At 37.2% G+C, this 18,502-nt stretch overlaps 1 protein-coding gene across 4 annotated transcripts in view; it reads right to left on the reverse strand.

Moving 5' to 3' along the window:
* The window catches only part of Sema1a (semaphorin 1a), a 462,244-nt gene that overhangs the window by 59,909 nt on the left and 383,833 nt on the right, over positions 1-18,502 (reverse strand). For all 4 annotated transcript variants that reach the window (XM_074097330.1, XM_074097329.1, XM_074097331.1 and 1 more), the window contains exon 3: positions 7,190-7,286. In XM_074097330.1, the coding sequence (XP_073953431.1) occupies positions 7,190-7,286 (97 nt within the window). The remainder of the gene's footprint in view (positions 1-7,189; positions 7,287-18,502) is intronic.

Genomic DNA, 18,502 nt, shown 5'->3' on the forward strand with positions numbered 1-18,502 from the left:
GTGATCAGATTGATTTGAAACCTGGTTTACTTGTACAGTCGACTGCAAATATATCAATTAAGTGTCAAAAATATGTTTACACGACCTTAATGTTACCTCAGTGCATTATATTATATTTTTGTAACTTTGGCCCCACCGACATTTTTATAGTTGACTTTACATATACGTATACGAGTATGTAGCTTATGAGTTAATGGCCACAAGTACAGTCAAAAACAAGCTAGCATATTTTCCTTTTTTTAGGTTAAGTAATTAGTAGTAGGTACTTTCACTTACTAATTGACTTGAATGACCGCCAAGTGGCCGAAACTTCGAGGTAATTGACAATATTTAAAGTGTGACCAATTCTCGGGTGTGACATTAATTTCAACCAACAAGCTATACTATTGATGTGGCTATAGAGTATATTTATTTGGATTCATTGTCAATCGCTAAATATTTACGGCCGGATGGCCAAGTGGTTAGAGAACCTGACTACGAAGCTTGAGGTCCTGGGTTCGATTCCCGACTGGGGCAGATATTTGTATGAATAATAAGAATGTTTGTTTTCGGGTCTTGAATGTTTAATATGAATTTAAGTATGTATTTATCTATATAAGTAAGTTTACCCGTTGCCTAGTATCCATAGTACAAGCTTTGCTTAGTTTGGGACTAGGTCAATGGGTGTTAATAAGTGTCCCATGATATTACGTATGTTGTTACAAAATCTCTCCTAGGAGGTAAAATATTACACGGGCCTAAGCCAAGTGCTTTTTATATTAATGTTAAATTATGATATGGATAAAAATTTGCGTGCTATGCGGCATGTATTGACAGATGACATCTTTCTATAAGAGCTAGTGTGTATGCTGAGAGCGCGGAAGCTAGCATGGAGTGTGTTTGCAATAACGCCTGTTGTGGAAAGAATTATCGGAACAGTCGTTACGCTATGAACCTGCCACTGTGTTTTTATCTCAACTGAAAGATCTGTATATTTGGTAACCTTATCTGTGTGTGTGGTTAGTAAGTTGTGTGTGTTACAGATGGCAATGTCTATGAGGGTTACTGATTTATTGTGTTTATCTAATATTGTAATGTCTGGTCTATTTTAGTGTATCATTTTGTCCGTTATGATGGTTCTATTCCATTATATCCTATAGCTATCATTTTCTAGGACTGATTGTGGTTTGTACTTATAATATGGTAGTTTCTTGGAGATAAACTTGTGTTTGAAGGCTGTGTATTGATGAATTATAGCAGCTACCTTTACATTGTGTGAGTAACCACAAAAAGTTAACATTTGGAGACTAGCAAGGATGTCGGCGGTAACCATAAAAGAACACACACTCCAATATCAACCGATCTATTTAATAATGTTACCCTTTTATTAAGGAAACCATACAAACAGGAGTAAGCGAGACCGTAGAAATTGCTATCACATACGCCACCAAATCCATTTAGTTCTGGCATCTCACGTAACAAAAAATATTCGTTCGCAGGGCTCTTGTTAGAGTGGTTGTTGCAATACCTCGGATGGTCTGGTTGGGACAACGTTAATTTAGTTAAAAGGGCACAAAAGAGGCTCACACCCTCTATAGTAGAATAACATTACACGGGGTTGGCGCGGAATAATGTTTCGACGCAGAGGCCCGGCTAAATTAACTGCAGACGCAGAATACAGCGGATAGTCTAGAAAAGCTAAAGTTACTCTGAAATTGTCCTATCGTAGAGGCTTGTACATGAACAAAATATACATGTAAACAAACGGCGAATACCAGGAATCAAGTGTAGCATAGAACGTCCAGATGGACGGATGACCTGGTTAAAGCCGCATGTTGGGATGCAGACCGCTACCAACCGAAGCAACTGGAGGTCTATGGCGGAGGCCTGTGTCCAACAATGGACGCTCTACGACTGATATGATGATGATGATGATGATGATGACCAGTAATCAGGATCTATACCAGTCACCCTTTAATTTGATGATAGAAGCATGTGGAGTAATCGATACCATTGAGTTTTGTGAAGTGGTCCTTGACGAGTGTCCAATAGTGTCTATGGGCGGCGGAGGTTGCTTACCATCAGGTGACCCGTAAGCTCGTTTGCCAACTATACTTTTATAAATATATATTTTTATATGGATCTTGTAAAATACTGTCACATAAAAAACTACTTCTGTTCAATTCCTTTAACGCGATGTTAACGGCGTAAATAAATAGGCAGTGAAGAATTTTAAAAGGAATACAAGTATCCCTTCCGCATTTTTTTGGGAGTTTGGTTTTTAATATAGTACTTCTGATAAGAAGTTCTCAAAGACTCAGCATTAAAAGATTATAGAATTAGGGTTAATTTCGTAAATTTCTACAACATTAAACCTGGACGTAACCAATAGCGGTAAACTCAATTGAAAACTGCATAAAATCTATGAAAGTGTTAACGACAAATAAAACACAAAGAAAACAGTGTTAACGCATACTTGGTCTTTGTCCACCAGTCATGTAACCGTCCAGACCACATTGGTTTTATTGCATCCTCTCCCTTTAATAAAACGTCGCTGTGAACTCCCAGCAATGAGAATTTCATCGGGCGACGTGACCATTGTCATGTAAATCTGATTTGGAAAGAAATGCAAACTTAGCACGGACGGATGAATATTTCAAATTATACGATGCGACGGCATCCGTATAGTTCTAGCGTACCTCGACGTACGAATTTAAGTTTAAATTTGGAAATGAAAATTTTGAAGATGGAAGTAATGGTCTCTGCCCGTATACATGACTAATAGGAACGTACCAGGCACGAAATGTAACGCGACCCTGACTGTTTACAACATGTCAACGGCGTGTCATACTCGTGTTTACATAATGGGCTGAGTGACCATAGAATCCACGTATCATCCCCGTAGTATCCGCGCATCATACCCGTAGCATCCGCGTTTATATAATGTATATAAATTCCTGTTTACGGACGATTTCAATAAATTTTTCGTCTTTCATTATTGACATGTTCTTCAAAAAACTGACGGTAACAGACTGGCGAGAGTGCAAGAGCTAGCAGTGTTTATAACGGGCTTAGAACGGTCATCATACGCGGTTGTAACCCGCCGCCTGCACGCACCGCTCTGGCAACGACGCGTGTCTGGCACCGTTTTTGATGCTCCGTCCAATGCCGTGCATGGCACGCGAAGGCGACGGTTGGTTAAGAAACTTGCTAGTGGACATACTATTCAATACAAAGAATATCACACGAAATAACAATATTTCGAGTGCGATATGCGATATTGGTGTTTTTCCCGAGTTAAACACTCTGCTTTTCATTTCGACTACAAGGAAAGTAATATAATATACATATGAAAGATCAGAAAAAAAATATCGAATAAAAAACACTAAAATGAATTTGTAATATGACTAATTAAGAAAAAAAACAATAATTATACCATGTATATGCCGTATAGGCTGAATACGTATGTGTTCCATTGATATCCATGCCTTTTTATTTTTTAATTTATATCTACCCTTGGGAAGGAAGTTTTCCTCCCTGTTGTTTAGATTATGTATGATTTGCCTCACTTTCCGAATATAAAAGATGAAATATATTTTGGCCTGACACGTTCCTATTACGGTCATGTTATGATACAGTGTAGTGGGCAGAGACCTTAAACAGTAGCGTTAATAATGTCCAGGAATTCTAGATGGCGCTGAGCTACCAAGCGCCGATGGCACACCTCGGCGAATTTTGCATGGCTAGAGGTTGACGCAGAAATGGAGTCTTATTTTCAGGTAAACAACTTCGGTGCAATTTTGCACAGGATGCAGTTTCGAGTATGCAACAGTGAGCGACTGCGGTAGACTTTTTATATACCTATTGATGTCGGGATAGAAGCAAGGCTATCTTCCTAATATAATGTTAGAGTGGTCGTAGTTGCGCAGATGAGGTACAGGAACTGATGTTCGGTGGCTCATAGGTTCACCCGAGAACTGTTCTTAAAAGCTTTTATTTAACTTGCAATGTGTCTTTTATGTATCTATCTATGTATGTTCGGGTGAAATCTTGCAAGTTAAATTGGCATTGGTCTCCAAAAAAGAATGTTTAAGTATTTTTATATTTTTTTGTCGTAAAATAGGTCAATTTACCATCTATTTGAAGAATTTTGGTTTTAGTTGGGTTTTACATTTTTATCCCATTTATAAGTTACCGGAATTATAGCTAACCATAGTTGCCATGGCGTTAAAAGCTACGTGTATCTTTGCCCGTCACAATTATAAAAAAACGTAGTGTCATCTTCATCTGTCACCTTAGGCGGTTTAGTTACATAACGTTTATTCACGATGAAGGTCAAACAAAGGTCAACGTTATTTTGCAAATATACACACGATCATTTAGTATTTTTTTACTAAAATGTGATAAAATGATTTAATAAACCTATTCCTCGAAATGGATTTGGAATTAGAACACATTGTGGTTGTTGTGGTCTAACTCTTACTGTTTAAAAGATAATCAAGAAGTAAGTTAAGTTACTTAATTATTAGCAGTAAAACAGCGTAAAGGTCCTTAATTTATGTTTTTTTTTCTAAGTCCATAACTAATCAGCAAAATAAGTTAAATATGTGGATTTTATTGATGCTTTTTGATTCATGTGTTACGTCAATGTCACTTGTCAAGTTTATTTATTTTATAGTTTAACAATTAATAATGACTGTCCAATTTCGCGAAAAAGTTAATTATCAGGTAGTTCATATCCATAAACTGAGGCGTCTGCCGAAGAAAACGGATATCAAAAAAACACTGTTTTTAGCACCCTAACTAAGTAACATAAATGGTCAATTGAGCGATTTGCAGTCACACAATTTTGGTGCTTACGCTTAGTGTTTTTCTTACCATTTGGTTTAGTTTGAAAGAAACAACAAAAAGAGAGCAGTGGATATTTTAATTAAATTGAGTAAAATATAGGCCCTTCGACAAATATGAAAGAACTACAATATTACAGAGGAAGGATAAAATTTGCGGCTATGTAAGTAAGCAGCGGTGTACCAGCTCTATAACGCGAGCAGATGTGTTTCCCAGTGATGTTACGTAGAGATGTATATCGATAAATATTTTCCATTCATTGTTACACCTGAGCATCCCTAAGTTCTTTTACCCGGGTAAAACCTTATCGAATACTTTTAAATGAGCCATTATTAAAACTAAAAACAATTCAATTACCTATTTATTTATTTCACGATTTTCGGAAACTAATCAAACGGCAAGATTTTGCCAGATAAAATATCGGATTTTCATTCTTAAAAAGAGCGTAACTGCCTGGCTGTAATTTTTTGACATAAAATGTTTGACCATGGCAATAATTAGTATTACTATGTCAAATTCTCAAGTTTTTCATCCGTCTTCTACTGTTTTATGTTGTAGCTAGCTTAGGATAGTTATTGGAAACAGTGTCGCATCACATTTAGCACAGTTTACCGATAGATCGCTATCGACATCGCCCCAGCTGAAACCCGTAATAAAAAGGCGACTGTAGGCCGTTGGGCGCGAGGGGTGTTTTTAAGTCATCTTGCCTCCTCCAAACACAAGCCGAAATTCTTTATAAATGCAAAAGAGACGGCGCTATTCCTCCGCACTTAATAAGAAAGAGACAGATAGCTGCATTCTAGTTTTAAAGCTGCGGTCACAGTGAGATACAGCACGTTTTTACCCAGTGGTTTAAGGGTGGCCTAACTTTTTTGAATGTAAACTTTGTTTTAGCAAATAGATGCAACAATGCCCGCTTTACAAGCAAGAGAAAGACAACTCCATGCTAAATACTCGCTGTTACTTATTTTTAATGATACCGAAATTAGAACACAGGCAAATTATAAAAGTGTGTACATAAATAAGAAATCGTGATACATGTTTTATTGTATGTATTAGACGCAGATATGTATGTTGTAAGTATCCCTGTGTTTCTAGTAGTATTTGTCTTATCAGTGTTAGTGGCAAAATAATACATTTTTTGCAGACATAATTATTTCAAATACGACGGCAGGATTAGACTGTTTCTTTAAAATGGTCATAACATTCACTATTCACTGACATTCGCTCTAATTGTCCTTACTGTAACATACCATAAGGCATATAAGTTCTAACTAGAAATAGTAAAAGTAGAGTGATAGAACACTATCAATCTCAGATATTTACTGTACAAATTTTGATTTTGTTTTTACAATTTTCTTTTCGAGCCAAAATTTCCGAAGATCGGGAGAAGCAAAAAAGTGGCGATGTCGACGATATTTCTATTCCTTTTATGGTTAGTTCTGTGTATGACGCAGTAAGTACTACTAGCTTATTCGCTGGAAAATAATTAAGAATTTTGAGTTCATAATATAATTGTTCTAGCTAGATCTTAATCGGCAGCCTCGAAGTTACTCGCAAGTGAACTTTAGACAACTCCTCATTGAGACTTACAAAAGGGTTGGCTTATAATAAGTTCTCAAACAATTAAGCGAGGCTGTTTACATAAAATTATAATTGAATTTAAACTACTGGTATTCCGGACCGACAATGAAGTGGATCGATTTTCCACAATCTCTAAGAGATTTGCGATAAGTGTTAAAGGAGATTTTGAATGACTTTATACCGATTTAGGAGTCATGATTCTGCAAAAAGCCATATCAATATTAATGCATAGGATATATCACCCATAAATATCTTATTACTCACTGGGGAACAAAAATAACTTAGGTATTTCTAATACTGGGCAATTCAGGACACGTGAACGGTTCTCTTGCCTTTTCCCAACTCACGATACCTATCTGTTTCACTTGTCAAACTGTTTCGTTTCCCAATTTTCTATGAAACCATGTTTTTTGCGGAACTTTCATAAAACAAACCTGAAGTAACCTACTTGAAAGCAAAAAGCAACAAATTATTTACTAAGTGTATGGTCACTCTGCAATTAAAGGTGCGGGGTTTTCCTTAATTATGATTGTGAATGATCCATCGTATTACTGAGGGTGTAGGGTTGATCTTGGCCACGTCTCCTGAATCACCCAATACCTAAGACTTTAATAAAAAGTTAACTAATTATTTTTGTACATTAATTATGTGTTGCGTTTCAGCTCGAGTGGCAGAAGCATGCTCTCGATAGGGGAGTGGCAGAGGAAAAGGGAGGCCTTTGCCCAGCAGTGGGACAAATTACGGGCTACATAAAAAAAATTTGTTCTCTCTCACTCACCTGCCACCGACGAGCAAATAGTTCCCGTCTCTTAATAGTAATCTGAAGTAGTCTGTGTGCGTTTCGTTGCCCAGGAATTTGTGTGTGTCGTCCACTCCTGTAACAAAAAGGATGGTTACAAAAAAACCAGTTACAGGGAAATCGCCGCGCTGTTAAACAAAGGGAACGAACGGGCAAAAGGAAACCGAGGCGACTAAATATATAAAGTTTTTCAGTGGTTGGAGTTTAAGTTTCGTTTATCGTGGGGAAAAAAGTCGACCACGGTTTCTTGTCTGCAGAACATGGAGTACGTTTTTTAGGCGAAGACTACACGTACTTTGGTTCATCAATACAATTAAAATAAAAGGATTTTAAAAAAGTTCTTTATGTAAGTACCTAGGCCGCAAAGGGTTCTTTTACACGTCACTTTTATACTACAAGCGCATTCAGAAAGACGATCATTGCCAAAAAGGAATACACTGCAAAAAACTTGTCAGAAAGTATTTTTTTCATTGTTAAATTAGGTTCAATACAATTCTTTTAACTATTTATATATACAATAAATATTGGAAAAAGTATTTCTATAATCGCTAGAATTTAAAAATGTCCTCATCGGTCAATAGATGAATGAAGTCTTGATATCGTTGAAGATTATATTCCATTTGACAATTTTTATTCCAACTTCCTGAGTAAATTAGGTCGTGCTTCATGTTTGTGACAAGGTCGTCTCTTTCAAATACACTAAAATAACCTTGTACTAGCGAAGGTGACCGTTACAGCGACAGGCTTACCTAAGTCAAGTTAACACAGACATACATAGATACCGCAAGTACAAGTGCAAGAATTTTCAAACTTAATGGCAGTCAAGAAAAGTTGACATTTGATTAGACATGTTCAAAATGTTGTACGGAAAGTCTTGCTATACCTAGTTGTATCCATTACATAATGACTACATCATAATATAAACATTTATTATTATGAAGACCAAAATTCTAACAGGTTTTATTGGTTCATGGTTAATTACCTACATAAAATGTACTTGCTACAGGATATATATACATATTTTTTTATTCGACTGGATGGCAAACGAGCAAGTGGGTCTCCTGTTGGTAAGAGATCACCACCGCCCATAAACATCTGCAACACCAGGGGTATTGCAGATGCGTTGCCAACCTAGAGGCCGAAGATGGGATACCTCAAGTGCCAGTAATTTCACCGGTTGTCTCACTCTCCACGCCGAAACACAACAGTGCAAGCACTGCTGCTTCACGGCAGGATTAGCGAGCAAATCAAATCTGGATATAGACCAGAATGACCTTTAGAGATAGTTTAAAAAAAAAATTGCTCTGTCCATCGCAGTATAATTTTGCCGTTGTTCGGTAAAATATTCTAGAAAACGAAATATGAGAGGTAATGGTGGATGAACGATGGTAGCGCCATTCCAAAAATTACCTTCAGTGAGCTCCCGATCTTTCGACGAATCTGTCAGTGTTATTACCAATGATAGACTAAAGAATTTCTCGGTAGCTGTTAATGTGTATAGACCATGCTCTCTCTGTCTATAGTCTATCCTCATTTACCTCATTCTTGCGCGAGAATAGACTCTGGCCAGCGAAAGCTGTCCACGAGAAACCGCGGCAAATTAAAGAAATGAGGCTGACAACACTTGCTGTACACTGGTTAAACGATTTTGATACTTAGATTTTTTTTTAATTTTCCATATATTAAGTTATATTCGGGATTCTTCAAGCTGCATCAAAATGCATGTAGTAGTGTGAAAGTTTATGATGCACTTTAGGAGTCCCTTGGTAAATTTTATGACCTTAGTCAGTGCCCATTTACGTACAGTCCAGACGCATCAATTTTTGGACGATTTTGACCAGATATGCGTTGAATATATCTTCTAACATTTTAATTCTAACATAATTTTATAACATTTTGCATTTTGAGGATGGTAGGAGGTTGAATTAAACAAAAAATAGTTTATTTATTTCTAATACCAGAAGTATCAAAATTATCTAAGCCGCGCTAGAATGACTATATGACAATTGTGACAGTCTCAAAAATTATATCAGATTAAAGTTTCGTAAAAAAGGCGTGGATAGCTTTCGCTGGCCAGTCTATCAGAAACTTATTAAAGGTAGGGTAAAAGTACGAGTGCTCGTCGCTGTCCCAATAGTTGGCATCTTTAATCTTATGTCATTAGCAATAGAGATGACAGCAGGGTGACGTCTATTGGAAATTAGCGAGTCCAGCACTCGTACGTTTACCTTAATCCCGCAGCAGAAAAGTCCTAACCCTATTTCTAGTTCAGAGGCCGTACGTATTGTCTAACTCGTGGACACGCGCGATCGCATTCACTTCACCACCTGTTTCTAGCGTCATACAATTTTATGTGACAGAAAAAAGTGGTGAAAACTTAGGGCGAAAACGATTGTGATTCCGAGAGCGTTAGACAATAAGGCCTCTGTAGTAAATCATATAATAGAGGTTTTAGAGTTGTCATGTTTCATTTGACCCGCCTAGAAGTCTAATAGAACATAAAGGCGTCAAGCCTCGCTCAACATAGAATGGGTTCAGTTATGCGTGAAACAATATTCATAAAACGAAACGTTTCCTATTTGTGAAGCATAAAAACTCTGTGAATAAGATGACAAGTAAAATGCTTCGATGGCACGTGCGATAAAATCAAAGATTACTAAAAAGGCCCTTTTTTATGGCAACAGATTCGTGAGTTTATTCCTTTTTGACACATTGATAGCTCTTCGAGGGCCTCAGACTCGATCATAATATATGTAGCCTTTGATATAGCGTTGTGACGCGAAAGGCTAAATTTGTGTCGAATTCGAGGTAAAAAATTGCTTATGGGTGTGCAAAAGCGAATGCTGTCAATGCTGTTAAGAATATTGGCTATAGCACGGCAGCATAGCAGCCAGGCATGCAGATTGTAGGATCTTTGATCTGTGAAAGTAGTGTATTTGTACTTTGAGATAAAACTTACGATGCTAAAATTTCAATAGACATGTGCTGATTTTGGTATGTTTGTAGGAAGGATTTGTCTGGTAATGTTTAAAGTGAATACGGGGAAACCACAGGTTGGCATGTCGGGTGCATGGCGCTCCCTACACTCACTGCACGTTATTACTAAGTAGTCACATAAAGATAACTTTACGTCACATAAAGATGACTTTTAGGTCTCAATGAGAACAATCAAAAAAATTACTAATACAACGGTATCGAATTCTTCAAAGGACCTCTTTATGAGAGAGAAATAAATTATACTCGTATGTAAACCCTTAAAAAATGTGTTTAGAACATATCATTTTTCATTCTGTAAATTAATGTTCCCTAGCGTATATTTAAAATGAAATTTAATTAAAATATGCATTAATATTAAAATATTCCACTTTTTTTCAAGGTAAATTAAATGCTTTGTCGCATTACAAAGCAGTATGGATAAATGGAATATTAAAGTTAAGTGGTTTCACCCTAATCGTGCTCAGAGGGGACTTTAAAAAAAACTAATTACGACCGTGTCATTAAAATGTATGATGTGATTCGTGGCAGATGAATACTTGCTTCTATGCGTTAGGGTGCTGGCGTTGGACTGGACCAATTAAAATTATTGCCGCACACATGTTTAGTTAGTCTATGAAATTGCACAAATGATAAGCGCTTAGTATCCAAAGCATTTTTAACCCAAGCTCAGGTGCACAAAACTGAGCCAAATACAAGTACAAAATTATACTTTCAAAGTTATACCTAGCGTCGTCCGTCGTCTACCGCTGATGCGTATATGGGTTAGATTTTTTTCGGCTCACGCCACATTAAAATATTTTATTTTACAAAAAATATAAGTGTACCTACTTATACTCTATTTTATAAAAATCTGCCGTGTCATGACAAAACACTGTAACTTAATAAATGTCATTTTTCAGAAATCGCAAAAAACATTTTTTTTTCGTTATTTGGTTATAAAACTGTGAATATTTATCCGATTTTGATGAAATTTTGACAAAATATTGATAATGCTCGTATACAAATCACTAAAATCTAATTTTTATATCATTTCATTTATTTAAAAGCTAAAACGTGTATAGATGTCGATGTTTACCACGAGCTTAACTGTGACTTTGAGGAACCCTGCACACACCTTCGAAGGAATTGGGCTTAATTTCTCTTATTTTGAGAGGCCTGTGTCTGCATCGATCGAGATGATGATGATGAATCTCACCTCCGTTTATCGCTCTGCTCTCCACCAACGCCACATAATTAAGCTGCGGCCACACCTTCCCTCAGGAGCCATTTGGTCAGCGCTAGCACGCTCTCGTTATTTCCCCGTATTGTGCACCCCGTTTTACAATTTTATAAATCTACCTAAATGCTAATTATAAAACGCTGCTTTGAAATTTACGTTGCAAATGTAATTCGGCGGTGTTTTGTTTTGGAGCTTTGCTAGTGTAGTTTGCGCTGTGCATCGGGGTTTGAAGGTTTTGCAGATGCTAATGGTTTAACAACGATGGTGCATTTAAATGCAGTCTGCTCGTTTAACAAAATTAAAGGAGAACGGTAATAAGACTCAGCTATTGTAATAATTCATTCCTCATTTATAATTATGTTATTTCTCTACCGTGTAACCGACTTTAAAAAAAGGAGAAGGTTCTCTTTTATGAAATCTTTTTAACCCTCGACGCAAAACGACGGGTGATATAAGTTTGAGGCTAATATCTGTTTCTTTATCGGTCTGTGGTATCATAGCTCTCAAACCGATCCGACCGAACGATTTCGATTTGATTTTTGTTACGTGAAAGCGATTTTCTTTGCAGTGGTTCCTGGCTATGTTTGATAAAAATAGGTTCAGCTATTTTTGAGGTATTGAGTTTTAAATAAATAAATAAATATCATGGGACATTTGACACCAATTGACCTATTCCCAAACTAAGCAAAGCTGCGACATCTGGCCAGGCGGGTGCAGCGGCGGCCTCCGCTGAGAGCAACAAACGGCGTAAATACGCAGCCCTTGGTGAGGCTTGTATATTTACGCCTTTTGGTGTAGAAACTCTGGGGCCTTGGGGGCCAGAGGCAAAACAGCTCTTCCGCCAGATATCTTCTCGGCTGGTAGATACCTCAAGGGATCGGCGGGCTGGTGCTTACCTTGCACAACGCATCAGCCTAGCTATCCAGAGAGGTAATGCTGCCAGCCTCCTAGGAACGGCCCCCCCAAAGCAGCAGCCTTGAAGACATTTTCTATTTAGTATAAGTTTTGTAAATAGTAAGTAGATTAGATAGTAGTTTTATTTTTTTAAATTTTGTATATGTGTTATAACTCAATAATAAAAAATAATCAGATTGAGGCTCTGGAAAAAAAGCAAAGCTTGTACTATGGATACTAGGAAACGGATAAACATTACAAATACATACTTAAATACATATTTATTAAACACCCAAGACCGAGAATAAACACTCCTATTATTCATACAAATATATGCCCCGGCCGGGAATCGAACCCGGGACCTCAAGCTATGTAGCTTGAGGTCAGGTTCTCTAACCACTTGGCCATCCGGTCTTCAATTTGACTTTGAAATGACAATGTTCAGGGGTTTTCCAACTTTCCTAATTAAAGAAGTTTCTTGCAATGTATATTCTTCGTCCGGTCGTGAGTCTCTCAATGTTTTTATTATTCACAGTACAAGTATGAGTACAAATCTCTATTAAAATGAATGTTCTAATGTTTGATCGGATGCTTTACCATCTAAACTGAGACGGGACAAAATAATATGTCAAAGAAGACTTATCCGGATAAACCCTTTGCCTTCGTAAATTCAACAGTCAACTTTCTGCCCGATTCGATAGCTTAATCTCAAAGCTAATGAAATCTTTGAGTTTATTAAGCCTTTGGGTGCTTGATTGGATGATTAGACATGTTAATTTTGCATGCAGTGGTTGTACAAAAATAAAAAGAAACCCTTATTCGCACTAAGAAGTACGTATCGAAAATACAAACTGAAACATAGATGCAAAGAAAAACCAGAAAAAGAGACCAGCGCTGGGCATAGAACGCAGGTCCTCAGCATTCCATGCTGCGTGCCATACCTCTACACCACCAATGATTCTTTTTCTGGTTTTTCTGTGCATCTATATTTCAGTTTGTATTTTCGATATGGATTTTACGGGATGACCGTAAAAGTAACAAAATTTGGAGTTTAAATAAAAAGTACAAAAGACTTCAAAAACCAATCTAAGAAGTACGGTCTGGAGGGAAAAAGCACCGACAAGATTTTAACTTTTTATGCTAGTGCAAGGACGAACATTTTGCATTATAATACAAATTTAGCAATGGGCAGGCCACATCTCTTAAAGAACATAATAATCGTTGGGGAAGAAAGGTTCTCGGGTGCCGACCATAAAGCGAAAGATGTAGCGCTGGCAGGTATTCCACTATGTCGACTGTCGTGAGTGATGCGGACAAATGGGGGATGCAGGTGGCAAGTTGTTCATAGTAGTATTCTAAGGATGGAGCCTTTGTTGAACAGCAGAAGCCTTCCATCCCTTTGCTTCCCCTAGCCATTAAATCTTAATCAAATTAGTGGCGAAATCGAGGACTAAACTTTACGAACCGTCCAACTATCTGCAGTCAAACGACTGAGTATTCCCCGGATCGGCCACAATGGCCATATCCGATCAAACGCGTTAAACTCAACTTTTTATCGTCCAAACTCGAAGAACACGCATCAAGACTATCGCTACCATCTTTACAACTTCTTATTCATACTTGCGACTTTTTATGGCTCTCCAGTACCGACCAATGAGATTTTTTCCCCGAAACGACCAAGATAACGCTCTTTATGAGAATGACATCCGATGTCTCGCCTCTTAGTTCGGTTTTGGGGAAAATGACGTTTACGTAGAAGTTATTGTAAATTGTATTTAGCTTTTTAGCGAGATTGATGGTTTTGTTAGGGTTTTTGAATTTCTAGTCTGTAATTTTCGGCTTATAAATAAAAAATAAAAATAAAAAGGTGTGGTAGCATAGCGGGTTGATCTTTGACTTCTGACATATGATCGAGGATCCGAATCAGTAACATATTGCCAAAAGTTTCTGACGCTCGCGATCGCAATCAAATGATAGTTTTAGTATGCGAAATCTGTCATTTGATTGCGATCGCAAGCGTCAGAAACGTTGGGCAATACGGCCTCAGGTCTGCTAATAATAATTAATAATAATAATAATTAATAATAATTTCTGACCATCGAAATTCGGAACAAAAATGTATGGGAAACAAAGGGATCCCATTATTATTAATTATTATAGAGAAAAGAATCAACGAAACATGACTGTTCACTCACAAACTAAATAAAATTGGCAATAATACCTTTGAAAATATGCGTGGTACACAACACGTTCAAAATAACTTAACGTGCAAGTAACAATACAAGCTATGTCTAATTGCTCTCAATCCGGCACCGGAATACGTTTCCAATCAGGAGGAATCATCATTATCTGGGTATACTGTAAACGTTCTCAATTTTCCCGGAAAAAATCCCTTTGAGAAGCTTTTACGCAGATGGCAAAAAAGGTAAAGGTAACCCTGGAAAACCCGAAAGGTTTCAATGCCTGTTTAATATGAGTCTATGATGGAAAATACCGAAAAAAACCGGGTGCTTTTAATTTCACAATAAAGAATGATGTTTGAATTGAAGGCGAGATAGGGGCGGCGGTTCAAGTAATTTACGGATACTTTTAGGTCTATGTTTGGAAATAATTTGTATTCACTGGTACAAATATTGTTATCTGTTTGATGGTCGTCTTGTTTTGTGAACTGGTGGTATTGATTTAAACATTTTATCTATAATGTTTGGAAAAATTTAAACAAGAGCGTTTTTACAAGCATTTATTAAATTTGCCCTGTTTGTTGTCGTTGTTGGGGCAAATCTTGCAAGTTCATATGGACCCACTTCCAGTGATGAGATTGACGTGAAATTTGACATACTTATGTAAGTTGGATGACAATGTAAGTACTCACTTGGTACTCACTAAGTCAACAAAAATGCTTCTATTCTATTTTTAACAGAAGCTTACATTCTTTCAAATTGCTTTCGACCGACAGCATTGAATGAGTTTTTCTTTCTTAATATTTTTAAATACTAGGTGTATTTTTGCTAAGACCATTATTATTTTTATATTTTGCAATTGGCTAGGGTCTATCATGTTAGAATCAGGTGCTAGCAAACGATAAATTTATAGCGTCCACCTTTCCATTTCAGAAAATCTACCTATTTTACAATTCCATAAAGTGGCTAATCACAATCGCATCAAGTATCATCAAAAGCACAAAACAAACCGACATATTTTGTCATTAAAATCTTGTTGCAACCAAGCGTTTCCAGAAAGCAATGAAAAAATCCGCAAAAGAGAAACGAGCGCGAATCTGTCTTCATTAGGAACAGACCTCTGTTACAGTCGCGACTACAAGGGGAATGGACTGCAAGCGACAAGTCAGATAGTGCACTCAGTCGAAAAGCTATCTTAGTAAAAGATTAACCGAAACAGTCCGTTTTTGATCAAGACTTAAGTTGGTATAAACATGTTCTTAGTAAAAACAAGATAATAAAGAGGAGAGCTTACGTTCGTCAGATTACGTTAATGTGATATTTTTTTTGGGTTTGCAATATTTGATCGCGATATTTGCGAAAGTGATTTGGTAAGTTGGACTAAATACTCCATAAACCTATTTCAATCAAAGTTTATTTTAAAGATGATGCCAAAATGTGACACTGAGCATCGACCTGACCTAAAAGTAGTGAAAAATTAGTTAAGACTAATTTAATAATCTTGAAATATTTTTAACAAGTCAGACGATTTTCCTCACCCACTTTCTGAAATATGCTAAGTTAAATCTGTAACATACTTTATATGCGATGTCTCCATAATGTCATGAAGTTAGCATGGTAAATTTATATCATATATGTATATAAAGTAACCACTATGTATTTATAGTAAACATAACAAAGTAACGGGGATAGTGGAATCAGTAACAAGTGCTCAAGTCGGGGTTGCGTCAATTTCAATTTGAGAGTGACAGACGCCCGACAAGTGACACTCTGTTACCGAAAGGGTTCTTAGTGTGGAAATAATTGAACGCGTATTCGACATAGAGAATTATTGTAGGTACAAATATTTCTACACTGTAAAACCAAGTAGTCAACAAATAAATATATTTTAGTAATAAAAAAAATCTCTACGAAAATATTTTGCTTTTTTGTGACATACATCATTAAAATCATTATCGTCAGCCGAAAGGCCTCCCCCCACCCCCAAAGGAAGCCGTTGCTTTCACCAGATCATCAGTCTACTCTAACTTGTGAAGCGTATACCCTCACTCTATGACGTACATACTCGTAGAGTAAACAGCCCCAGTGCTGTTGGCTCGCTGATGCGGCGCAAACTATACTTCGTTTTTTTAGCAGTAGAAAATGGGTAAACAATCTTGACGGGTCTTTTTACTGAAAAAAGTTTTTTAAGTAACAGTAACAATAGCATGTAAATGATCATATGCCCTTGCTAATTGTTACATATTTGCTGTGTTTTTTTTTCAATAGTTTTTTTCAATAAAAAGACACATCAAGATCGCTTACCTTCTTTCTAATGCAAAAAAAAACGAAGTATACCAACTGACTACCCTGGAATCGACTCAGTGCAGGCCAATGCCACGCTGCATCTTCAGGTGGGTAGCCACCACTCAAAAATACCTACTTTGGTCCCAATGGGTAATGAGTTCTTCGCCCAATGTGCCCCACCCACTGCCCCTTATGTTTTGGAATTGGACACAGTATTTTTAAATCTATGCTTAAGGAGCACTAGCTCTTCTTCAGTATGCAGCACTACCTATAGATCTTCAATATTAATGTTGTAGTTAATAGCCCATTTATATTTAATCTGTATGTATATCGTACTCGTATGTATGTTAGTTTTATGAACTTTTGATATTGCTCTTATCTGCTGTAAATTGCACCCCTACTAAAATTTATTCCTTACTTCTTTCTACCTAGTAAAGGTCGCCTAAAACAGATCGCGCGAGGCCGTCTATTGCTTACCTTGAAAAATTTATATTTACTCGTACGTGCTCGTACCTGTATCTGGTTCCTGTATTGCTTACTATTTTATAATGTTCAATAAAGAATCATTGTATTGTACAGGTGTCAATAAACGGGTAACTAAAATAAAATTACTGATGTTTCATTGCACATTGTTCTTATTAAGATAACCTGGTCTTAGTATCTGCAATATTTTTTATAAACTAGTGTCTGTAAGTGTAACTTTACTGAAAGGAAAACTTACGGATAAAGAACACGGAAGAAAATCGTTTATTTCCTATACTACTAGCTCAACATGTTTCAAAGACATTTTTAATGAGCAAATAAGCGCTATGCTGCCTTTGATCCACATTGTTCGTATACATATATAAGCTTATATATGAGTTTATATGAAACGATGTCAGAAAATGTTGTTATTAAACTTTGACTGTAATACAATTTTGCAACAGCGTAAGAGCGTTTTCATATTATCCGATCCGATATCGGTATCGGACGATGATAGACGACGTCCGATAGCCGACACCATGTGCTGCATTCACATATTTCCGACAAAATCGTTCCGATATGGCCGGTTCCAAATGGCCGCCACGCATCGGGCTCTGCGCACACAGATACAATTTAGATACACGCATAGCACACATACAAACTTTATCATCCTACAGCCCACGGGCGTCCGATGGTGCCGTGAACGTATCGGTGTCGGCTCCGATATCCGACAATGTGAAAGACAGGTACATATTTCATACATTTTACTTGCCCCGATATCGTATCGTTGTCCGATACCGATATCGGATCGGATAATGTGAAAACGCTCTAAGGGGATACGGGAGTTACGTCGAGGTATTTTTAGCTATTAAGCCGTGGTGGCCTAGTGGTTTGACCTATGGCCTCTCAAGCAGAGGTTCGTGGGTTCAAACCCCGGTTCGCACCTCTTGAGTTTTTCAAAATTCATGTGCAAAATTACATTGAAAATTTACCACGAGCGTTAACGGTGAAGGATATATAGTGAGGAAACCTGCACAACGGCGAAGCAATTCAATGGTGTGTGTGAAGCTCCCAATCCGCACTGGGCCCGCGTGGGGACTATGGCCCAAGCCCTTTCATTCTGATAGGAGGCCTGTGCCCAGCAGTGGGACGTATATAGGCAGGGATGATGATATGATGATGAATTTTAGCAGTATATAGTAGTCATGATTAAGTCCTGACATTGACATTACAAAGTAGTTAAGAGTCACGGGA

Source organism: Choristoneura fumiferana, chromosome 14 (assembly GCF_025370935.1).
Source record: "Choristoneura fumiferana chromosome 14, NRCan_CFum_1, whole genome shotgun sequence".
NCBI lineage: Eukaryota > Metazoa > Arthropoda > Insecta > Lepidoptera > Tortricidae > Choristoneura > Choristoneura fumiferana.